General features: G+C 35.1%; 1 protein-coding gene across 3 annotated transcripts in view; it reads left to right on the top strand.

The window, feature by feature from the left end:
- LOC111150679 (myeloid leukemia factor 1) overlaps positions 1–26,093 on the top strand; it is a 34,061-nt gene that overhangs the window by 7,281 nt on the left and 687 nt on the right. The window contains exons 1-6 of one of the 3 annotated variants that reach the window (XM_022508238.1): positions 10,684–10,830; positions 15,028–15,069; positions 18,556–18,639; positions 19,739–19,867; positions 21,573–21,732; positions 23,545–23,683. In XM_022508238.1, coding sequence (XP_022363946.1) covers positions 10,708–10,830; positions 15,028–15,069; positions 18,556–18,639; positions 19,739–19,867; positions 21,573–21,732; positions 23,545–23,683 — 677 coding nt within the window. In that variant the 5' untranslated portion in view covers positions 10,684–10,707. Of the gene's footprint in view, positions 1–10,679; positions 10,831–15,027; positions 15,070–18,555; positions 18,640–19,738; positions 19,868–21,572; positions 21,733–23,544; positions 23,684–26,093 lie in introns of those variants that run through there. The other 2 variants (XM_022508223.1, XM_022508232.1) reach the window with 2 other exon arrangements.

Here is a 26,093-nt window from a genome sequence, read left to right as displayed (position 1 = left end):
TCAAAAAACACATTTTTAACAGTTGTTCTACATATAAATATACCTACTTCCATTTAAATGAAGAGGAACCTGGGCAACATATTAAATGAGCCCATGTAGTTGTTGAATTTGTAGCCCAGTTATAATGCAATTAGAAAAATAAATCTCACTAAATTCTATATTCCTATAGGAAAATAATAGCTGCTGAATACTCACTTACTCACAGAACAAAATCTAGTGTTCTCTGAAGTATTTTTCTTCTTTGCAGTTGAATTTCATCCATATATCTAAAGGGAAAATTGACTGGTTTTCTTAAGTGATGCATATTAATAAGAACAAACATTTCAATCTCTACACCAGTACCCATATTCTAAGCTGTAAATGTCTAGTGAAGAGTGGAGCTCTAAGCAAAAGGACTGTCTTTTGAACTATCCACTTTAAAACATCAGGTGGTGTGAAATCCTCTAACTCCACATAGTTCTATTTCTTTTTGTTTAAAAAAATTTTAATAAAACATTTCAAACATACACTATAAAAGTATAACAATTGGGTATCTGTCACCCAGGATTTCAAAATTTATACTTGTTTTATCCATCTCTATTTCTGCTGATATCTCAAATGTATTTTAAAGCAAATTCCAGATTTCTTATCATCTAACCTCTATGTATTTCCAAATACATTTCTGAAAAATATGGTTTCCTTATATAACCACAGTACCATATCACATGGAATAAAACATAATTATAATTGCTTGGTATCGTTTGGCATTAAGTATCACTAAGATATGAAATACCTTGAAATAATCTAGCTTTTGAGGTAAGAATCAAAAAATTGTTTCTTAGACAACTCTTTATGGGTCTTAGAACTACTTGAAATTCTGTTCTTTAAGTATAAAGAAGGAGATCCAGACATCAAATTCTGATTCCTTAATTAGAAACTAACTTGATCTTCAGTTCTTAATTTCGGAAGCAATAAAGCCAACTCCCTTTCTGCTCTCCAGTGTGTTCAGACCTAAGTGGCTCCTTGTGTGCAATTGATCCATTTAATTTTTAAAAATGTTACAACTTCCCTATAATGGTAGTTGCCTACAGTTCTGTTAGAGTAGTGCTAGGAGTCTGTCAAATTTTCTGTGCCTGTCACTCTTACCAATAAGACAAAAATCCCAGACTAAAAATCCCACAAGCATTCATGGAAAAATGACCTTGTTTATGATATTTTTCTGCACCATAAGTATAATATCTTTACTTGTATTTTTCTTAGTATGTTAGAGTTTGTTTTCAGTTGAGAAGAATGATATATGAAAAATTTCTAAATCTAATGTCTGGTGTCTTCATTTTATTGTATTTCCTGAGTGGACTTAGTACAATTTCATTTTTCCAGTTAATACCTAGCATTTATCTAAAGCGACTATTCATTCTGAGAGACTCAGTTACTAATTTGATTAAGAATAATTTTCCTGTAGAAATTTTTGTATTCAATTGCAATAGGAGTATCTTCAACCTGTGCACACTGGAGAGAGTACTTTCCTTTTATGACTTTACAAAAAATTTGTCAGTGAGCAGGAAAGAGGCAGTACAGTAGTGTTCCTAAACAGATCAGTATGTAGAGGACAAGAGAGTCATGGCAGGAGAGGAAATGGAGAACTAAGAGAGTACTGACATGTTACAATTTTTTAGAGTATGGATTTGTCAAACAAATGATTTGTAAAGTTGTTATCAATCATCCAGACCAGCGGTGATCCTAATGTGGATGCAGTTGGAAATGATCACATTGGTCAGGTATGTAGGTAACCTGCTATTTTTATTTAAGTCATTATTAACTCTATTTTTCTATTCAACAGTTTCTGTTAAAAGAATTGATATTGGATAAGAATAAACAGACCTATGGAATAAAACAGTCTAGAAACACTCTCATACACAGCCTCTGTATTAGATTTATTTAGAGACATCTTTTTATTTCTTAATACTTTGTAATATCATCAAATGTACCTGGTCAATGGCACTGCTTTCTGAGAAGATTAAATTGTGATTGATGGAACTATTGACACCTTATTCTTTATTTTTAGCAAAACTTTACTACTGAGATACTGTGTTTCTGAACTACAAAGCAGTGATCTAATTTAACCATAGTAGTTTAAAAAAATACTTTGCACCATATATGGTAGTCTCAATCATTCAAAACAATATAACAAATTTCTGCATTCAATTTTCAGGAATTATGTCCCAAGTTTAATTAAGGCAATAAGGCCTCAGAACTACACAATGTTTTTGAAGTGCAGTTTCTGCCCTAGCATATTTTTTAAAACTAATGCCTAAGTAATAACAGCTGGGAAATTACTTTATTAAAACATAACATTTAGAAGCTTTTCACCATAGACTTTGACAAGCTAATATATTTTTAGGGTTTTCACAGGATAAGATAAATTGGCATACTTTATTTTACAGCATTTTAATGGGTTTTGCTGAGAGATAAGCTTTATTACTATTAAGAAAGAAAAACACATTTATACAGTCTGGAATGAACATGTGCATAGATTTGGAATTGCAGAACTCTTTTCCCATATCAATTTTCCATAGTTACATGTGCCCTAGGAGACTTTAAATTTTTTTTTTAATCTTAAAATTCAGTAACATCCAACATTTGGTAATACCGTAAGGTATTAAGGTGCTTTACATTTTCAAAAGTGTATTTTGGGGATATGTAATACATGCTTAGGCAAAAACAAAAGGTACAGAAGAGTACATGGTTAAAAGACTCACTTCTCATGACAATGTGAGTATGCTTAATACTAAACTGCATTTAAAAATGCTTAAGATGGGAAAAAAGCTCAGTCAGTTATACAGTTATGATCTGTGCACTTCCCTGTATGTACTATACTTCAATAAAATAGCTTATTTAGACCAAAAAAAAAAAAAAACCCCCAAAAGACTCCCTCTCACCTTTCACCTTTGGCCCTCAACCATCTAGTTACCCTCTTGAATGCAACCACTTTGACCAGTTTGCTGTGCAGCTTCCTAGGGATATGTTCTATACATTTATAAGCATATATATCTGGATTTTTTTATACAGATGGAGGTATACTATATATCTTGTTAATCCTTCCATGTTAGCACATAAACATCTGCCTTGCTCTTTTAAAGGTGGCATAATATTCCATTTAAATTCTTTTAAAAGTACTGAAGAGCTTTTAATGGCTCTTTTCCTATCCTTTTTTAGTTATTGTTCTATCAATCAGTAAAGAAAAATCTTCAGGCTAATTTTGGTTAGTGGAGTGAGCAAGAGAGATATGTTCCTTTTCCTTAAGAGGCTTTTAATCTAGCAGAAAAGACAAACAATACTTTCTACATGTTATTTTATTATCAATAGTCTTTACTTATAAAGAGGCCTAACACAGATAGCAAGACTATTTTCAACTTAACTTTTAAAAAATTTCCCCTTTGACTCTCAATAATGGTAACCTATGCCTTCTTTTTGTGGGGTAGAAAAGAAGATAGTGAAGAGTACTTAAAAGAAAAATGATAAAATAGTTTGAATAGTCAATACTACTTAGAAATACTGGACTGGGATTAAAGCTTCAGAAGTGTGTCCTTTCCTACTTAGATTGGTTCAGTTACAGAAAACAAAATTTACTGACTTTAGGCAGAAAAGAATTTATTACAGGGTATTAAACAGGTTAGAGAATGATTGTGATGGCTTAAGAAACAAACTCTAAATTGAACTTTGAAGAATGACTCCTAAAGCCACATCAGAGGTCCAGACCAGGGGGTGGGGGAGCATTGGCCACTTCCCACACTAGGAATTGTTGAATTGGGAAGCTGCTGCTACTGCTGCTGGCTCTAAAGTCCTGGTGTACCTGTGAGGACCCATACCACCAAAATGGATTTCCCTTCCCTGGCCCCTAATAAGCTGTAGTGATCACACTCGCAGTTCTGGTAACACTGCAACAAAAAGACTGTGTTACTCTGTGATCATGTTTACCAAATAAGAGAAGTAGTAGTACATACAGACCCTGCCACACTTCTGCTTTCTAGTTCTCAAATAATGGCCCATAATTGGCAGAACTTAAACCCAGAAACTTTGCTGCAGTAGAGTCTAGGAAATTAAATCTTAACCTTTCTTTTTATGCAGTATAGAAAGGCACATTGAAAGGAGATTGAGGGATGCCTGGGTGGCTCAGTTGGTTAAGCAGCTGCCTTCGGCTCAGGTCATGATCCCAGAGTCCTGGGATCGAGTCCCACATCGGGCTCCTTGCTCGGCAGGGAGCCTGCTTCTCCCTCTGCCTCTGCCTGCCATTCTGTATGCCTGTGCTCGCTCTCTCTTCCTCTCTCTCTCTGATAAATAAATAAAATCTTTAAAAAAAAAAAAAAAGAAAGGAGATTGAAATGGGTTGAATGTGAAAAGCTTTATAGAGGTGTCAGAAGACAGTGCATTCATTTTGAAAAAACTAACCAGAGATACCAGAAATTAAAATTTTGATTTTAAAATGAAAAAAAAAATTAGTCAAGTAGGATTTTCACAATCAAAGACTAAATTAGCAACCTGGGAAACTGAACCAAAGAATTTCTTCTGATATGTAGGACAAAATCACAGAGGGTTCAAAGTTCTACAAAGAAGGAAGAGATAGAATAGTAAATATGCAAAGAAATATTTTAAGAACAATTTCTAAAACTAAACAAAGACCTAAATCCTTAGAACACAGATTGAAAAGGGAAATTTGAGGGTTGTCAGGAATTTTTAACATTCTATACCCAGATGCATAATAATGTAATTTTGATACATTAAAAAATATATACAGAAAAGAATCATAGATCTTTCAGAGAGTGCAGATTTTTTTTTTTAAAGATTTTGTTTATTGGAGAGAGAGTAAGTGAGAGAGCATGAGCAGGGGGAGAGGAGGACTCCCCATTCAGCAGGGAGCCAGACGCAGGACTCTATCCCAGGACCCTGTGATTGTGACCTGAGCTGAAGGCAGACACTCAACCAACTAGCCACCCAGGGGCTCTGAGAGTGTAGATTTTTTAGAAAGAATAAGAACCACATGGTCATCACTCTTAACACTAAGTAAGGAAGATAATGAAACAATATAGATTCTCAAAATAGTGAGGAGAAATGATCTAGATGTCTATGCCCAGATAAGCCATTGTTTCACTTTGGGTGTGAAAAAAAACTTAGACATGACTACTAAAAATTTACTGTGCTCAAAATTACTAGGTGTTAGAAACCAGAAAAGAAATAGTAAGATATAAGAAGTAATGATAATTCAGAAGTAAACCAACCCCAACTTTTCTTATTAGAGGGAGATTGTGAACTAGAGCACTTGCCATCTCCTTTATTCTTTCCATGGAACCAGAGTTCACCTGTTTCCTCTCTTGAAGCTAGCAGGACGGATAAAAACCCAACTAACATCCAGCCCATTCTGAAGTTTTGAATTTGGATGACTTGGAGAATAATGGCTGTGCCATAAAGAGGAAGAGCTGGCTAAGGAAAAAGACAGTGTGGGAAATGTTAGGTTAAAGACTTACTACAATAGTAATAGGCAAATGTCCCAAAATTACTTTGTTATTATTTGTAATTTATACTCTGAGTATTTTAGAAAGTATTACAACTTCTATTGTAAGATCAGTTCTCTATTTCCACTTCCTGGCACAGTGCTTTTTACATAGGTATCCAGTAAATATTTGTTAAATAAATGGAGATAGTTTTGTTTTTTGTTTTTTGGTTTTTTTTAGATTTCTTTTTTTTAATTTGATAGAGATCACAAGTAGGCAGAAAGGCAGGCAGAGAGAAAGAGGCGGGGAAGAGACTCCCTGCGAAGCAGAGAGCCGGATGCGGGGCTCTATCCGAGGACCCTGGGATCATGACCTGAGCCTAAGGCAGAGGCTTTAACCCACTGAACCCCCCAGGCGCCCCAAATGGAGATAGTTTGTATCAAAACAAGCTGAAATTGAACAGAGGTCCCTGATTAAATGGTTGAAGAGGTTAGATTTGTGTTTATTCATGTGAGGTTCTTGGAATGTCTTCACTAGGGTTGATAGAAATGCTTGCTTAAATGCAGATTATTGGGCCATGACCCAGATATAATGGATCAAAAATCCTTGGTTGTATGTTTCAGGAATCTGTATTTTAATAAGTACCTCCAGTGATTTTTAAGCATGTTCAGGTTAAAAGGAATAGCCCCACAGAGGCCAGGGAAAACAAGAACAGATGAAGGATAAAGCCCAGAAGAAGTACAGATCTCCCTCAATTTAAGATGGAGTTATCCTGATAAACCCATTGTAAACTGAAAACAGTGTGATTTGAAAATGCATTTAATACAGCTAACCCACTGAACATGATAACTTTGCCTAGCCTACCTTAATATGCCAGAACACTTAATTATCATAGAAATCCCATTCAGTTTTCTAGCACCAGGTTAATCACAGGCATTTTTTTTTATAGCATTTCAGTCTTCTAAGACTTTTATAGAGACTGGGAGAAATACTTGCAAATTGCTTTAAATAATGTGATTTTAGGAATATATCAGTAGTAGGTGGAATAATTCCCCTTCTCCCAAAGATGTCCATGTCCTAATCACCAGAATTTGTGAATATATTATTTTACATGACAAGGAGGAATTAAGGTTACAGATGAAACTAAAAATTTTAATGACCTTAAAATAAGAGATTAACCTGGATTACCCAGGTAGGCTCAATTTAATCACAAGGGTCCTTTAAATGTGGAAGAATCAGAGAGACTTGAAGATGCTATGCTGCTGGCTTTGAAAATGGGGGAAAAAAGGATCACAAGCCAAGGAATATGGGCCATCTCTAGAAGCTTGAAAAAAGGCGAGGAAGAAACAGACTTTCCCCCACAGCCTCTAGAATGAACCCAGCCCTGCCAATGCCTTGATTGTAGCCCAGGGATATCCATTCTGGGCTTCTGACCTCCTGAACTGTAAAAGTGTAAATTTGTTGTTTTAATCACTAAATTTATGGCAATTTCTTATATTAGCTAAACTAATATCTAAGTTTTATACTTTTAATTTTAAAACATATGTCTCATTTCTCTGTCAGACTGTAAGTTCCTCTAGACCAGTAATCAACTTCTGTGCTTGACACACAGTATACATGATAAATGTTTATTGAATTTGAACCATTCTATATATCACATGTTCTCTCCATCATTTTTGGGGAGAGTTATTTACCCAACTCTCTCTACTCACCTGGGTACATGCTACATGCTATATAGAGTAGCAGCTGCATTGCAATCAATACCTAGTTCTGAACCTCTTCCTTAGTGACTTGATTAGAAAAGAGGTACTCATTTCAACCAGTTGGTTTTCTCTGGCTCAAATGTTTTAGTACATGAGACATCTTCTAATCAACAGTTTCATGGGCTTCTTGTGCCTCAGTTTCAACTGCTCTAGAATAAGACTACCTGTCTGAGAAACCCCATCCTCCTGAGTTTTATAGAAGCTCATATTTTAATTTGTACCATCCCAAACATAGTCTCAAAATTTGGTGAAAATTTAAAAAAATATTTTCTCAAAATGCAGAAAAGGACCTACAGACAAACTACTTATTATTATAGATTTATGTCCATTTCCCTCCCAGTCTTTAGATAAAAACCAGCATAATTGAAGACTTAGAATGGAGACAGTTTTAGATGTATTATGTACTGTTCCTTGGGATGTAATATGTATTAGTAATATATTGCTGCTGTAATTTAGTAGCTTAAAACAAGAAACATTTATTATATAATTTCTGTTGGTTAGAAATCCAGGAGCAGCTTTCCTGGGTGGTTGTGACTCAGGGCTTCTTAGGAGGCTGCATCAAGTTGTGCGTCAAGGCTGCGGTCATCTCATGGCTTGACTGATGGAGAATTTACTTCCAAGTTCTTTCACATGGTTGTTGGCTGGTCTCAAAAATCTGCATCTAAGCTCACCTATGTAGCCCTCACAGGGCTACCTCACAGCAAAGCAGCTGCTTGTCCCACAGTGAGTCATCTTGCTAAGACAATGCCCAAGCAGAAGCCACATTCTGTTGGAGACAAGTCAGTAAATCCAGCCCATACTTAAGGGAAGGGGATCATTGGGGGCCATCTTAGAAGCTGCCTACCACACATATAAATTAGTGAGTTCATTAGTTTACCAGAGACTAGATAATCAACTTTATAATGTTCCTGACTGAAATTAAGTTTAATAATATCAAACAATTTTTTTAAAGACTCTATTTATTTGACAGACAGAGATCACAAGTAGGCAGAGAGGCAGGCAGAGAGAGAGAGGGGGAAGCAGACTCCCCGCTGAACAGAGAGCCCAATGCGGGGCTCGATCCCAGGACTCTGGGATCATGATCTGAGCCTAAGGCAGAGGCTTTAACCTACTGAGCCACCCAGGCGCCCCAATAGCAAACATTTTGTGAGAAAACCACAAATAAGTTTCTCATATTAGAAGATAGGAAATAAAAAGGGAAGCCTTTTAGCTTTCACAGAGTAAATTCAGAAGGTACATTAAAATAACACAATTTGCTTTTTTAAATCATACTTCCCTCAGATTGTCTACTTTAAACTTCATCCCTTCATTTTAAAAATCGTACTTATCCCTCATTTTTTTTAAATAGGGAAAAAATTTAACGCATGGTTTATCATAGAAGATTTCCAAAGGACATACAAAATACAAGCTACTATTACACCACCACTCAAATGGCTAAAATTAAAAGACTGACAACACCAACTATCAGTAAGAATGTAACACAACTAGAACTCTCAGTTCACATTTTTTATGAAGTTAATCACAATCCCACTCCTCCTTATTTTACACAAGAGAAATGAAACTATATACACAAAAAACAGTAGATGAATGTTCATAGGAGCCTTTTCACAATAGCAAAAAAACTAGAAACAGTTTTATGATTACATTGTGATATAATCATATACATACAATGTACCTAGCAAGAAAACTGAAAGAACTAATGATAAATGGACCAGTACATTTATGTATACAAATACTGAAGAATTCAGAGGAGAAGATCTTTCTGCCTGGGGCTACTGAAGGAAGACAGAATTTTTGTGCTTCCCTATGATGACATTAGAAGATGGGAGTTTAGAATTAGAAGTTGAAAGGGTGACATAAGGATGAAACTAAGGTGGAGAAGTCTAAAAGGGGGATGAACTGTTAGGGGACTCCAAAAGATTATGGGGAATAAGATTGCTTGGTAAAGTGCGCACCAACAGTGATGTACCTTAAGTTCTAGACTGAGCAATAAGGAATTGACTGTGGGTGAGTGACTTTCCAACTGAAATGAAGCTAAGAAATCACTGTAATAAGGCAATACAAATTTTACATTCTTTTTTTTTTAAGATTTTATTTATTTGACAGATAGAGATCACAAGTAGGCAGAGAGGCAGGCAGAGAAAGAGGGGGAAGCAGGCTCCCTGCTGAGCAGAGAGCCCGATGTGGGGGCTCGATCCCAGGACCCTGGGATCATGACCTGAGCCTAAGACAGAGGCTTTAACCCACTGAGCCACCCAGGTGCCCCAAAATTTTACATTCTTGAATGCGACTTGTGAATGGGATAACATCAGGTTATGAACACTGGTATTTATACAAATACCAAACATGATTATTGTTATATGTATTTTTAAATAAAACACAAATCTTTTTTCAATGAAAGGTATTTAATATTAATAATAGAATAATAGGGAGTGGCATTCATAAATGCATTAAGAAGAAAAGTTTCTCTTAAAGGAAGGGAAATTAGGGGAATTTAAGGGAAATTAAGTTTCAACACACTCTGTGGGCCAGATACTGTGCTTTGTGCCTTCAGATTACATGCTTTAATCTCAACAACAGGGATGTGCAATATTATTCTCATTTTATTGCAGTGGAAATTTAGGTTCAGGAAAAAGGCTTGAGTTCTAATTAATGCACGTACTACATATACAGAAGGAATACTATTCCTCAAAGGTTGGTGAAGGGACTACTTGAAGTAAGATCACCAGGGATGCGTTTCCACAAACCACACCCGGAACTAGTAAATTAGATTGAGATATTGTTGGGGGACAGAAATATGCATTTCTAACCTGCTCATTTGGTTACTCGGTAATTTCAAAATAAGTTTGAGAACAGCTATCTTAAGACACAGGAGATATTTTTTCTGTGTGGTGATTTCTGATACTAAGAGTTCTTAGAAACAAAAGCCTCATAAAGGTGATCTGTAGCTTTATTTTTGACTATTAGAATAATGTATATTTACAGTATTCATAACCTAGCTATATTTCTCAGTGCTCATATTTCCTAAATAAAGAGTTAAAAAATAAATAAGCCAGCATTCTTTATTGGTTCTTACTAGAATTTATATTTTTTGGCTGCCTAAGATGACCTCTACCTGGTACTAATATTTTTCAGTCCTTTTTTTGGCCATTTCCCTTAGTGCTGGCCTAAGCTACCTGAGATGTGTTACTTTGTATTTGCCGTTTTCATACAATAAGAGTTAAATAAAGATGTATTTTTATTATATATAGATTAATTATAGTAGATAGGAAATGGAATAGTTTTTGTATTCATGAATAATGGATCTTTGGGAGATAATTCCATTTGCCTAAATTCTTTTGTCTCTTTAACAAGACTATCAACACAAAATAATTCTTTGTAGTATTTAGCTGCCTACTTATGACTTAAATTCCAAAACTTACTCTTGGATGATATGTATTTTCAACAGTGATTCTTTTATTGCACACCGAGAAAGTATGCGACAGATGATGAGAAGTTTTTCTGAACCCTTTGGAAGAGACTTGCTCAGCATCTCTGATGGTAGAGGAAGAGCTCATCATAATCATATGAGACATGATGATGGTGAAAATTCCTTGACTGTAAGTTCTTTATTTTAAGTTAGTGAGAAGGCCCTATGGGATTTGAAGAAAATTATTACAGAAGAATATAGAAGAATATATGTATCTTTGATGTTAGGATATGAATAATGCTTGTTATAGAAATAACTATTGTATAAAAGGATGGACCTGTTGGAAAGCTGAATCCTTTAAAATTGAATTGTTAGCTGTATGGAATTCCACAATGCTACCAAAACTTTAAGATCATATTATAAGCCAAACAAAGCATTATTTTACGTATGTGTCTATAGTTTGTTCTGCATGGCTACCTTGGGCCTTCAAAACTTAGATTAACTTTTAACTGTATTTAACTTGCATAACTACAGAATATTTTCATAAGTTTTATCTGAGAGCAAAAGTAGGAGGTTATAAATATATTCAACTAGAAAAAAAAGTCTCGGATGCTTATATATCTTAATTACTTTCTTCTCTGTTTATTTTATTTCTATTGCTTTTTCAGTCTCAGAAGTGGCAGTTCTAGAATAAAAATCCACAGGAGTATCTGGTTTTGGTTTCTATTAATTAGTTAAATTTTGTTATTACATAAGTCTTTCATACTTAGACATAAATATGTCACATGTATCGCAAATTAGAGAAGAAAAGGTGAGCCATATTTTGCTAGTATAAATTATAAGTATACAGAAAAAATGAGTTTTGGCTAAAAGAGAGACTGAATATTTCAAATAGTCCTAAGAAGTTTGATGGATAAAATTAGATTTACTATATGAATGAAATTTTCACAATCCTTTTCTTATTATTCCAGTATGGATTATTCATATTCCAATTTGTTTTCTTTCAATTAGTGAATAGTGGTATTTATATCTGTATTTTTTTACTTTTAGGACTATCAGTTTCCATAAAAGTCTAAAATTAAGATCTAAGGAAAAATTATCAGGGAGGGCAGAAATGCCAATTATAAAGACATTTTGAAATTTTATCTTTCAATGAGCATTGAAATATTTTGTCTGTTTGCTATAAGCATAGCAAGGCAGAAGTAGGGCTCTATATAGTACTTTGTATTTATGTGCATAAATGAGCTACTTGTAGCTTTTGTGGAAGAAGGAAAAAGTGACAATTTTATTCCCAATGGAAAAAGACATTATATCATATCAACCGTCTTAGAATGCTAACATCAGTGCACTTTTTTCTTCTTCAAACTGTATGAAGACCCTTTGCCAGCCAGGAATACTGAGTATTGTCCTAGGGCAGTAATAATTTTTAAAATAAAGATTTATAGCAGAGTTACAGCAGATTTTCCAAGGAACATTCAGCCTCTCTTTTAGCCAAACTCATTTTATAATTTATACTGGTGAGAAATGGCTCTCCTTTTATCCCATAGGGTATGATATATTTGATATGTGTATGTCTAAATGTGAAAGACTAAACGTAATAGCAAAAATAAAACAAAAAAAAGTTAGCCAAACAAACAATAACAACAAATGACCTCTATGCCAACCTGAACTTTTCTAAGTTCAGTTATATGTGAAGGTAGAAACAGAAACTAAAAATTGACTGCAGAAGATGGGAAAGACTGCTGCTATTTGAAAAGAGCACAGCCAAGAGAACAATAGACTTTCTGAGCATGCTAGCTGTTCTAGTCCATTTAAACTTTAATAAAAATTCATAGAAAGCTTCTCTCTCTCTAGTGAAGCTGTAAAGTTTTTTTAAATTTTTTAAAGAATTTTCTTATTTATTTGTGAGAGAGCGCGTGCATGCGCCCATGAGTGGAGTGAATGGCAGAGGGAAAGGGAGAGAGAGAATCCTAAGCATCCTAAGCGATGACTCAGTATGGAGCCTTGTGCTGAGCACAGGACTAGATCCCAGGACCCTGAGATCATGACCTGAGAGGAAATGAAGAGGCTGAAATGAGTCTGCAACTTAACGGACTGAAACACCTAGGCGCCCTAAACTATAAGTTTTTAAATGATTGTTTTCATTAAGCAGTGAGCCATTATGCTGCTGCTTTTAAGCATAGTGGATGAAAATATGTATTTCAGATAGACATCATGATAATTTTTTTCTTTAGTTTTGGTCCATTACTTGACATTTGTCCTTTTTTTAGGGGAGAAGGAGCAGAGGCAGACAGAGAGGGGAGGAGAGAGAATTTTTTTTTTTAAGATTTTATTTATTTATTCGAGAAAGGGAGGGAGAGCAGCAAGCACGAGAGTGGGAAGGATCAGAGGGAGAAGCAGACTCCCCACTAAGCAGGGAGCCCTATCTGGGGCTCCATTCGAGGCTCCATTCAGGGCTCAATACCAGGACTCTGGGATCTTGACCTGAGCTAAAGGCAGACGCATAACCGACTGAGCCACCCAGGCGCCCTGGGAGAGAGAGAATCTTAACCAGGCTCCCTGCCCAGCACAGCCTGATGTTGGGCTCCATCTCATGACCCTGAGATCATGACCTAAGCTGAAATCAAGAGTTGGCTGCCCAAATGACTGAGTCACCCAGGCGCCCCTAAAACTAGATAATTTAATCTATAAATTTAATCTTCCAACATTTGTCATCTTTATCAGCCATTTTATGAGGGAAAACAGAGACTCCTACAAAAGTAGTGGAAGCATCAGTTATGTTATTTTCTTATTTTCTTGTTTATATTATTAGCATTTTCTTCAGTTCATGACTTCTTTATGGGGGATTTTTTTAAAATATTTTATTTATTTATTTGACAGATAGAGATCACAAGTAGGCAGAGAGGCAGGCAGAGAGGCGGAAGCAGGCTCCCTGCCGAGCAGAGAGCCCGATGCGGGGCTCGATCCCAGGACTCTGGGATCATGACCTGAGCTGAAGGTAGGGGTTTTAACCCACTGAGCCACCCAGGCGCCCCTATGGGGGATTTTTTTAAGCCACTTTTCCATTTTGGTAGGATTAGTTTTATTTAAAACTTGATTTTTTTTTTTTAATTTTTGGATTTTACTTACTCATTTTAGAGTTAGAACATGAGTGGGAGTTGCGGGGAGGAGCAGAGGAAGAGGGACAAGCAGACTGAGCACTCAGTGCAGAGCCCGACTTAGGGCTTGATACTAGGACCCTGAGATCATGACACCACCTGAAATCAAGAGTCAGCTGCCCAACTGACTTCAGCCACCCAAGTGCCCCTAAAACTAGATAATTTAATCTGTAAATATATTTAATTAAGCAGTTTATAATTCACGGTATGACATGTGACCATCTAACATTTAGATTGAATGATGGTGCCAGAGTGAATCTACAATGTTTTTATTTTCAGTGAAAAGAGTAAAGAAATAGTATTGATGATAATACACTTATAATAATACACTTCGGAGATTACTGTTCTAAATATATAGTACAGATATATATAATTTGATATAATTTATTATTAAATTTAATATATATACAGTTTTCTCTATTTTTCAGCATAATTTACAAAGGAGAAAAGTATCACTGAATGATGGTAAAACCTTATATATACCCTTTACCCCAAAATTTAAATTTTACTTTCAGTATTTGAAACTTCCAAGTAATGAAAGTTTTTAATATGTGTATATGTATGTCTAAAATTTTATTTTTACTTCTCTGTTACCTACTGAGGAATACAATTTGTGAACTATTAGATAACTCCACCTATTATACTTAACATTCTTTTGCCTATCAAAGACCCTACATATTTTTAAATCTGTGTGTGATCCTTTCTGAAGTCTATATTTTTTATTCTATGTATTAGTTCTTGGGAGATATTTATTAATTTTTTTGCCCAATATTTCTACTTTTGAAATGTTATTAATGTAAATAATTGTTTATTTTTAATCAGTTATGAGCAAGATTAACTCATCTCTTAAAAATACAGAAGAGTTGAGCAAAGGAAATATGAGAATATTAATCATTGTACCTTATGTTTTAATTAATTTTAGTGTGAAATTGTATTTCCTTTGACAAATGTTTGTCTTAATCTGTAGCAAATTCAACTGCCTTTGGTAAATACTACAGTAGTCATATTTAAAAGTGGTATATGGTCTCCTTATTTATCTGCCATGCTCCTCTCAGGCTTTATGATGAATAGTAAGTGGTTAGTTTTTTAAAATATATTTTGAGGATTTTTTTGTTAAATGGTTTTAAAACTTTGTTAAGTTATGAACTATGTAATTATATAGTACATTTATTTTTCAGGGATTATTATATAATAAATATCAACCAAAGTTAACTGGATTTTTTTTCTAGGCAATGAATTCTCTTGTGCCTTTTGGCAGTTTTGGCGGTATGGTTCGTATCATGAGACACAAACCATTTTAACAATATTTTCTGACAAAGATTTATTTTTCATTAACTCAAGCAAAAGTGAATTGGCATGCAGTTTCACTTATTTTCAAAATAGCTTTTTGGAATTTGTACTGAAACCTGTTTTATGTATTAATCTTAGAGTATTCAGGCATATTTTTTCTGAACTAAGTCATATCAACATAGATAAAATCAGTCTTCCAAGAAAGAAAAAATACATTTTAATAGATAAAAATTTACTTGATTTACAAAAGGAATCCCCATAGTATGTTTGAAAGTTTGGACATTTTCACATATTTATGATGACTTTCTAAAAGATGAAAAAGCACCAAACTATAGCTAGAGGAGCACATTTGGAGAAGCTCAGATTGTCTGCTCTTTCTAGGACTCTAAAGGTAGTTTGTGCGTGCTGCTTTTCCTTTCCCACATCCAAGTATGGCTCGTCTACAACCAGCTTTTCTCCCACTCCTGTTTCTTTTCTGTGATGCTAGTTTCTAATACACTGAAAAGCAGCCTGAGGAGTAGCAGAGAATAGCATGACTTTGGAACATTTCCTATGGATGCATCTGTGCTCTTATGAAAAAGTTTCTTCTGTGTTAGACTTGAATCATTTGTATCCTTAAAGTTGGATGAACCACATTTGTCCTTTCCGATCAGAGTTTCAGTGGGACGAATGACAAATTAAAAAACCAGTTATAGCCAGAGTTATCAGTAAAACAATCAGGAAGTTCAGCATGCTGTGGAAGCACAGATAGAGGAAAGCCTTTTACCCAGACCTTTTGGGGTGGTAGGGTGATGGTGTGGAGATTTATCAGAGATTTCTGGAACCTTAAGGATGAATAGGAGTTAGCCAGGAGTGTTCAACACAGAAGAAACAGCACATGCATAGACTTAGCGGCTAGGGAGCTCAAAGATATTTCGGATCACTTGGCCCTGGAGCATGAGTTGGAGAGTAGATAAAGATAGAATGGTAACCAGGGACTTCTTTTGGTCCTGGTAAGGACTTTAGACATTATCTTAAGAATAGTGGAAGCAGTTGATGAATTTTCACCAAAATAGTAATAGAAGCACATTCTCATTTTTGAAAGATTATTGTGCCTTTAAGGGAAGGAAAGATTAGAAAAGACTACAGTAGTTAAAGTGTTCTGGAAAATATTAGTATGGCTTCTATTTAGGCAGTGGCTATGGTGTCTCATCTGGGAGTTAAAGAGGTAAATGGGTAAAACTTGGGGATTTACTGGGTTGAAAGGACAGTAAAGAGGGAAAAGGAAAGTATTATGCCTACTTTTTGGCGTGAAGAATTAGCTACGTGAAAATACCACTGAGGTAAGGAGCAGTGCATTCATACAGTACAGATATGAGAGCAGGGGCGGTCAAAAGATCATTTTGGTTTGGGGTGTTGGGTATTTGAGGCATCTGTAGTATGTCCAGGTGGATTTATCTGGTGAACAATTGGATATATGCATTTAAGCCAAGCTAGAGATGATTTGTTCATTCATTCAGCAAATATTTACTGAGCCCTCCTTATGTGCAAGGGAATTATTTTTAAAGTATTGAGAATATAGTAGTGAATAAGACAGAAAAATAGCCCTACCTTCACAAAGATGATTTCTAGAGTGGGAAGACAGGCAATAAACAACAAAATAATTTCAGATAAAGTACTTCAAAGTACTATGAAGGAGATGAAACAGGGTAATGATATAATGAGAGATGGGAAGTGAAGCAGAGATTACTTTTGCAGGTGGCCTTTCTAAGGAGGTAATACTGGAATGATGAGAAGAAACTATGCTGAGAGTCAGGATAAAAACATTCAGGAAGAGAGAAGAGCTTGTGTACAAAGTTCCCAAAGGCCTTAGGAGCCCACTGGAATCTTAGCTCTAAATTGTACCCATACTTTTTGTCACTCCAAGGTGTTGGGCCACCCCACAGCAAGTACAGATGGATTTGGGATGGCTGATTTGATAGTGAATTGAAGAAAGGGCGGAATATACCTTAACATCTGATCTTTTCTTCTCTTCCTCCCCTTATTTGGGCTAGCCCTTCCAACTCTCGTGAATTGTATCTCTTAAATAGCCCTGGTTTCTCAACCTGGTGATGAAACAAAGCATTCAGAATGTTTCCTGAATTGTGTTGAATCTCTGAAATGCAGATTTATTCTATTGCAGTTCTTTGTGTCTCCAAAGATATCAGTATCTCCTAAATGTGCCTTTGTTCTTCCCTATGGTGTTAAGTGCCCGTTCTAAAGAAGAATTTGGTTTTCCCATCTGTTTCCCATTGTTACAAGTAATAAAACCCACAGGAAGGCAGGGACATAGACAGGCCTTTGATAATTCTTTATTGAATCCCAGTTTGGCATACAGCAAAAGAATCTCTAGAGGGGTTGAAATACGGGCATTGAACTACAGTGCCTTACAGGATTTAAAAGACTGCCGTTTGAGTGGAGGAATTCCTTGAATCAAACACTCCTTCTGTTTTATAATAGTAAACAATGCATCAGGTGACTCACTAAAATGTGTGCATCACTTTTTAAATTTCTTGTGAGTGTTCTAACAGTAAAACTTAAAATCAATAGCAGATTTTTCTAGAGCAGAGCTTCTCAGCCCCTGACACCACTGACATTTTAGGCTAGATAATTCTTGTTCTAGTGGGGCTGTCCTAGTCTTTGGAGGATTTTAACAGGGTCCCTGACCTTTACTCAGTAGATTACAGTTATATACCCTCCACAGTTGTGACACACAAAAATGAATATAATATTAACAAATGTCCCCTGGGAGTTAAAATCAGTCTTGACTAGGAAACCACAGTGCTAGAGGAAATAACTACTTTTCTAAAGAAGCATATGCCGTGCCTCAAGGGAATGTTCTACTGAGCCTTCTGTGGTAGGCAGCAAATTCCAGGCCTACAGTAGAGTGAATTAACCTCTATTACTTGGAACCTCTTATGATGTAAAGGAGAGCTGGAAACCTCAGAGGCAGTTTCTATCAGCTGTGTTGTACTGGTGGAAGTGACATTGGTATCTTATACCCAAGTTTTACTGATTTGCATGGTGAGATACTGAGAAGGAAGAAGGAAAAACTTGAAAACTAGTCTATGCTAGAATTGTCCCAGCCCAGAATACACTGCTCAGTATTTAAATATTAACTAAATTTGTTATGAGAAAGTTGGTAAATGTGTGTTTATATTTATATGTTCATGTGTGTATATATACACATATATGTATGCATGTATTTACAGTGGTGCAACCCCCTAATCATTTAAATGTTGGCTCTTTGAGATTTTATATATGCTTCCATTTTTTCTTTAACAAATTGCTTTTTTGTATAGTTCTTAAATTATCTTTGCCTGGCCGATTGCTGCATGAGCTCCCGCTGCGTAAATCAAGAAAAAAATTTTTCAGCTGTTTTGGGAAGGTTGATTTGCTTCTTTTGTGTTGTACTTACAGTTAATAACATACTTCCTAATGTCTTGTAGCGTACAGATGTCAACCCTTTTCAGGCAATGGACCGAATGATGTTAAATATGCGAAACAGTATGCAGGAATTACAAAGAAACTTTGTAAGTACTAAAAAATTGATGAGAATGTTATTCTCAGTTATTGGTACCCTATATTATAGTGGCTTTCAACTTTTTTTAATCATGGTCCACAGTGACTAAAAAATGTATCTTAACAGTATGACCCAGTATATAATACTTGTGTACTGTATTAAAAAACCTGAAACAAAAGTTTTGTGACAAAATGATCATACTATTTACAGTGTGTGCTTATATTTTCTGTTTTAGCTCATATTTTTAAAATCCTGGTCACAATCCAACAAATTGATTTCACAACCTACAGGTTTGAAAAATAGCGTTAATTAACTTACACAATTAAAAAAAACCAGAACAACCTCAAAAACATTTATCTTGCTGAAGGTCACTATTGTAAATGAATATTTTTATATGAATTTAGACTTTTTAATTATTTTTAGTTTGTCTACTTAAAAGGCTTTGTGGCATCTAGGAAATTAAGTTTTAGTATTTTCTTTAAAAAAGCTGAAAACAGAAATTTCAGGAATATGTTTAGGCATTGGATTATATCAATAGAGTTCAAATAGTTATAAACTGGTACTGATACTCTTTTCTACTCACAATATTAACATCAAAAAATTAACTTGATTCAATATGAAGAAGACTCATTTTAATCATCTAGTTTAGAATCTAAGGACCATTTCAGAATGTCCAAATCTAGGGCATTATTAATGATCTTCATAATCTAGCAATCTGGTACCCACAGGAGGTATGAAACTACTTGGTGTATGGCTAATTGGCTCAGCATTGGCAAAATTGCACACAGGGGTCAACCACTGACTATAAAAGCATCATAGGCTTCAGGGCATAGCATCTATATTTAAATCTAAGCTGCAAGTCTTTGATCACAAAGACTTAAGGATCTCTGAGTGTGTCACTTATTATTCCTCACAAGCAGAGTAAGAATTGGTACCTAAAATGGAAGGAAATGAGGTCCTTCCTGGGGGTGCCATTTGGATATACCATCCTGATAGTATGGTATCCTTGGTAGTACTTCAACTAGTGTTGTTACTTATTTGAATCATCTGATGTCAATTCTTCATACTTGACTAAACTCTCCGGACTTAAAATTTATATTTCCCTCTAGGGTCACCTTTCAGTGGATCCAAATGGACATTCATTTAGTTCTTCCTCAGTTATGACATATTCCAAAGTAGGAGATGAACCACCAAAGGTTTTCCAGGCCTCAACTCAAACCCGTAGGGCTCCAGGAGGAGTAAGTATTTTCTGAGCATTCTTGGAGCTTTATAAAGTTGTGGATTGATAGGTCATCTTTATTTTATTTTAATTATGAAAGCTTGATCTGGTATTCTGGGGGTAGAGATGAGGGAAGAAGACACATATCACTGTGAAGAACAATAATGCTAACTGTATTTACTTAGTTTAAGACATTTTTTTCCTCCCTTCCACCCCCACCTCAGAGCCTTTTTTCATGTAACTATCTATTGATGTTTATTCTTATCTTTACATGTTGACCAGGTAAGTAGACTCTAAAAGAAGTCTTTGTCTCATGAAATAAATGTCTATTTTCAATTTATATCTGAAGCAATAGAATTTTTTTTAACTCATGAAATACTTCAAGAATACGGAAAAGATATAGAAAATAATATAATAAATACCCACATTCCTTCCACCCAGTTTAGTCAAATCATAACATTTTTCTCTATTTGCTTTAAGTTCTCTCTTGTTTTGTTTTCTTTTTAAGCAAAAATACTAGATGCAGTTAAAGCTTTCAGTACACTATTCCTCCCTGGTTCCTTTTCCCTTTCACTCCCTCCCCACAAAAGAACCATTTTCTTGTATCTCAAACTTATGATTCTCATGTGTGTTTTTATAATTTTATTACTTATGTATGCTTCGTAAATAATATAATGAATTATTTTATGGCTTTCTAAACTTTATGTAGTTTTATGCTACATGTGTCCTCTGCAACTTGACTTTGCTCAGGCATATACTTCTGAGATTTATTCAGCTTGATATATGCAGCTCTGTTTATTTATTTTTACTTTTATATATTATCCAAAATATCAATATACCACAGTTTTTAATCTATTTTTCTGTTGATTGATACTTAGGTATTTCTGATTTTTCACTTACTTTATACATGTCTTCTTGTGCAAATGTTTTAGGAACGGTATTGTTGGTTTGTAGGAGGTGGGTGCTTTCATCTTTATGTAAAAATTACTAAGTTACTCTCACACAGTGATTGAAACAGTTGGCTCCCACAAAGCCTGGTATGAGAGTTCCTATTTCTATACTTCCTCATTAGTACTTATAGTTAAAAAAAAAAAAGGTTTGCCTGTTTACTGGGTGTGAGTAGCTCTTACATATAAGGGCATAACTTTTAATGATGCTCTTGTTACAGTGCAGACATTTTCATTTTCACTTGCTGTAAGTGACATCTTAAATGTAAACAGTTTAATTGTAGACATCCCGCAGCAAACCATGCTAATATTAATAGTCTTTGGCTATCATGAATATTCTCATAACCCATAGAGTTGATATGTAAGAGCCATGAGATTCAAGCTGATCAACATGACTGCTGAATAATCAGTTGCCCTTACTTATAGGGATGTACTCCCAACTATGATACTGTTAAGATACTGTTGAAGGCACTAAGTCTTATATAATTAAGTAATTATTTGATATACTATTTCATTACAACTTAGAAAAAGTTTAAATTGTATTGGTTCTATTTGCCCTAGACATTAATTTTAAGCAGTTCGGAAAATATCAGAGAACTATTACCACAATTCTACTGCAAGTTGGTAGTGGAACTAAGTAGTACCCAGTGTTTTTAGAGCTGTAGATTTATGGTCTTAACCTCTATTAGTAAATAGGTCCTGAGGAGTTGAGAATTATATCCATTCTCTATATATTTAAATAATAAATTTTAATTTTTATTTTCTTCATTTTTTCAGATAAAGGAAACTAGGAAAGCAATGAGAGATTCTGATAGTGGGCTAGAAAAAATGGCTGTTGGTCATCATCTTCATGACCGAGCTCATGTCATTAAAAAGTCAAAGAATAACAAGACTGGAGATGAAGAGGTCAATCAAGAGTTCATCAATATGAATGAAAGTAAGTTGTCACAGAAAATAGTATTCTTCTTCTCAAAATAGCAGCTGTACTGGTAGAACTTGATGAATGTTTTTTGTAGAAACATTCCATAAGGTGTCATTTTGAGGTAGTTTATGAATAATATGTGTGGGGACTACCAGGGACGACCTTATCAAAGTAATAAAATTGGGGTTTCATTGTTTTATAGAGATTTGTTTTTTATGCTGATTTTTGGTAATGTTATTTATTTTTTGTTCTATACTTGGAAAATGGAATCTTTTGAATTGTCATTTAGTAAGATTGCCAGTAGGCAAAATGAGTTTTTACGTATTTCTAAGGTATATTTGAAAAGTGTAAAAAAGAATAAAGAAGAAAACTAAAATTATCCATAATCCCAATCCAAAACAACTATTCAAGTTTTAGTATATTTCTTCCCCAGTAGTTTTATGTATATGTAAACACATACACTTTTTCTAAAAATTAGTATTTTACTATCTAGTTTATATTGTGCTTATTTTAATTCACCATTATAATTGTGAAAACAGTTACCTATGATGTTGTTTTTCAAAAACATTCTAAATGGTTACCTAAAAGTTTTGTGAATGGGCCATAATTTATTTAAAACATTCTTTATTATTGGGCACTTCAGTTTTTGTATAGATAAGATTTTAATTTCTTGTATTGTTAGATAATATATCATGTATATTTCAAGTACATCTTTCCATTTTCTGGATTTTATATTCATTCCTCAATGCGTTTAAGTCCTTTCAGTGTTGTAACTCTTCTCATTGTAGTTTTTAGGTTAAACTCATCTTCTACTTTCCAAAAGTATTTTGAGTAAAAGTGTTTTGTCACTTTAAATTTTTTAAATGGAAATGGTTTAAACTATCATATCATTTCAGAAAAAAATTCTCTTAGGGTTGGCTTGGACAAAGTTATTTTTATGCAATGAGATGGAAGCTACAACATCTTAACCTTTAATTTTAACCTTTATAGTTTTGTCATAATTAAATATATACAGAGTACTTACAGTAATTAAAATGTTGAAGAAAAATTTAGTGAGGGAACACATTATTATTATAAAGGCCGTCTGATAGAACAAGTATTACCATTTACCTATTGTTTTTTTTTTTTTTTAAAGATTTTATTTATTTATTTGACAGAGAGAGATCACAAGTAGACGGAGAGGCAGGCAGAGAGAGGGAGGGAAGCAGGCTCCCTGCTGAGCAGAGAGCCCGATGTGGAACTCGATCCCAGGACCCTGAGATCATGACCTGAGCCGAAGGCAGCGGCTTAAACCACTGAGCCACCCAGGCGCCCCCCATTTACCTATTGTTAATCGAAGTTAGATTGCCTAATTCATAACAAATTGGCAGTTGAGATGAGTAACCTGTCTTAGGAAACTGACAACAGAAGCTTGTGAGGTAGGCCTAGTTATGCAGGAAAACGGTGAGGTTAATAGGAAGTGCTAGTTATAGGAGAAGTACCCAAGTACAGACCAGGAAGATGACCCAGGAAGAAAGACTGTAAGTCAGTGTAATTGAGTCAAAGGGTTCATTGGGTAGAATAACATAATATGCAGGCAGATACATGAAAAACCAGATAATCAATAACCAAATTATGAATAGGAATAAAATAGAAATAGGCAAATAAAAAAAAAAAAAGGAAATAGTACTCTGAATCAAAGACCTTTATATTTGGGGCAGTTCCCTGCCTCTGTCTTGAGGTTAGGCTGAGGGAAGCACAAGGCCAGAATCAACTATGTGGGAGCCAAGGCAGCTACTGACAGTTGATATATTAATACTTGCCTCTTTATTTTGATATTTAATGTAGGTGATGCTCATGCTTTTGATGATGAGTGGCAAAATGAGATTTTGAAGTACAAACCAGTGGGACAGTGGCGCAATGTAGAAAACCCTAGGATGAGAAGCGTTGGTCATGAGAATTCAGGCTGCCGAGAACTTAAAAGAAGGTAAAATTATTTCTAAAACAAATTATATTTTTTTAAGAATTAGAAGAAAAGTAATGTAATTTTACTTCTGTCAGGAAGTTTTGAGTAACATCCGTTGTTTCTATCAACAGTATCTTTTTTGAAGGATGTAATGACTCTATATTCATCTGAGCATTCTACACAAATTTGAATTTGTATCTAAAAACCAATAATATTTTAAGATTGCATGATTAGTAACTCACTAGCAAACTATGCTTCAGAAGACGGGGCTAAAATCCTTTTAAGAAAAAGTGAAGTATTATAATGTAGTTCTTCTTAAAACAGATTTTAATCTGGATGTAGGAGGAGTTATACATTTCATGCCAGGTAAGATATTGGTATCTAGAGATCTGATAAGGGAGGAGGGGCTGTATTTGAAAGGCTTAACAAAACTCCCCTGACAAGTCAATGGTAAAAGCATTTTTAGATACTTGTGTAATACATAACATTATTTGCACCTATATTAGGTATTAGATATTTTGGAAGAATTTTCCCAAAACATTAGCCTCCTTTGGGATTACCTTTGGAATAGCTGTGCTGAAACCACACCATTAAGATTATAGAGGTTTTTCAGTTAACAAAACCAAAAGACAACTGACAGAATGGGAGAAGATATTTGCAAATGACATATCAGATAAAGGGCTAGTGTCCAAAATCTATAAAGAAACTCAACACCCAAAGAACTAAATAATCCAATCAAGAAATGGGCAGAGGACATGAACAGACATTTCTGCAAAGAAGACATCCAGATGGCCAACAGACGCATGAAAAAATGCTCCACATCTCTCGGCATCAGGGAAATACAAATCAAAACCACAATGAGGTACCACCTCACACCAGTCAGAATGGCTAAAATTAACAAGTCAGGAAATGACAGATGCTGGCGAGGATGCGGAGAGAGGGGAACCCTCCCACACTGTTGGTGGGAATGCAAGCTGGTGCGACCACTCTGGAAAACAGCATGGAGGTTCCTCAAAAAGTTGAAAATAGAACTACCCTATGACCCAGCAATTGCACTACTGGGTATTTACCCTAAAGATACAAACATAGTGATCTGAAGGGGCACATGCACCCGAATGTTTATAACAGCAATGTCTACAATAGCCAAACTATGGAAAGAATCTAGATGTCCATCAACAGATGAATGGATAAAGAAGAGATGATATATATATACAATGGAATACTATGCAGTCATCAAAAGAAATGAAATCTTGCCATTTGCGACGATGTGGATGGAACTAGAGGGTATTATGCTTAGCGAAATAAGTCAATTGGAGGAAGACAACTATCATATGATCTCCCTGATATGAGGAAGTGGAGATGCAACATGGGGGGTTTGGGGGGTAGGAAAAGAATAAATGAAACAAGATGGGATTGGGAGGGAGACAAACCATAAGTGACTCTTAATCTCACAAAACAAACTGAGGGTTGCTGGGGGGAGGGGGGTCGGGAGACAGAGGTAGGATTATGGACATTGGGGAGGGTATGTGCTATGGTGAGTGCTGTGAAGTGTGTAAACCTAGCGATTCACAGACCTGTACCCCTGGGGATGAAAATACATTTTATGTTTATAAAAAAATTAAAAAAAAAAAGATTATAGAGGTTTTTGTACATTTAGTGTAGAGTTAGAATTTAATTTGGTTCTCTGGGGGAAAAAATGGAAAACAATACCTAGTTCCTATTAAATTTACACTTGAGAGAGAGGGAGGCCTCACCAGGCCTTAAAATAGAAATCTATTCTAGGCCTTAAGAGAGTGGAGGATTGCTGCAGAAGGTGGAAGGCTTCACAGAACCAGCGGTGGACAAGTGGGTATCAAGTAAATCAGAAGCCTTGTGCAGAATTTCATGAGCTAGGATCTTTTATTTTTAAATACTTATTTAGGAATTTAGAGCCCTAATACTTTCTGTAGAAAATTAGCTTCCATATTACTTTCCGGCAATATTTGTCTCAGTTTGGGAACTCTATTGATAAAAAAAAAAAAATACAGTGCTAAGTTTGAGTACGAAATAAGGTCCCTGTTAGAGAAAGCATGCTCTTTATAGATGATCCATAAATCTGTGGCCCTGTCTGTGGCATTTCCTGTAAACCAGCACTGTCCAATAGCCCTTTCTGGAATGATTTTCTGTAATAGTGAAAATATTATGTATCTGTAATGTCCAATATGGCACCCATTAGACACATGTGGCTATTGAACCACTCTTCATATGTGGCTGATACAGCTGAGGAACTGAACTTTAAACTTTATTTTAATTAATTTAAATGTAAACGATGTGGCTAGTGGCTGCCAGTCACTAGCGTGATTAAACAGTTAAATCTATCTCAGGAAAGCAGCTGTTGCTTTCTTAAATGTGAATGAAATAATCTCCCATATGTTTTTCAAAGCGATTGTGG

The sequence above is a fragment of the Enhydra lutris genome, unplaced genomic scaffold (assembly GCF_002288905.1).
Source record: "Enhydra lutris kenyoni isolate GAN:26980312 unplaced genomic scaffold, ASM228890v2 scaffoldscaffold2, whole genome shotgun sequence".
In the NCBI taxonomy this organism is placed as follows: Eukaryota; Metazoa; Chordata; class Mammalia; order Carnivora; family Mustelidae; genus Enhydra; species Enhydra lutris.
Note: the sequence above shows the minus strand (reverse complement) of the source record. Positions and strands in the feature narration are given on the sequence as shown.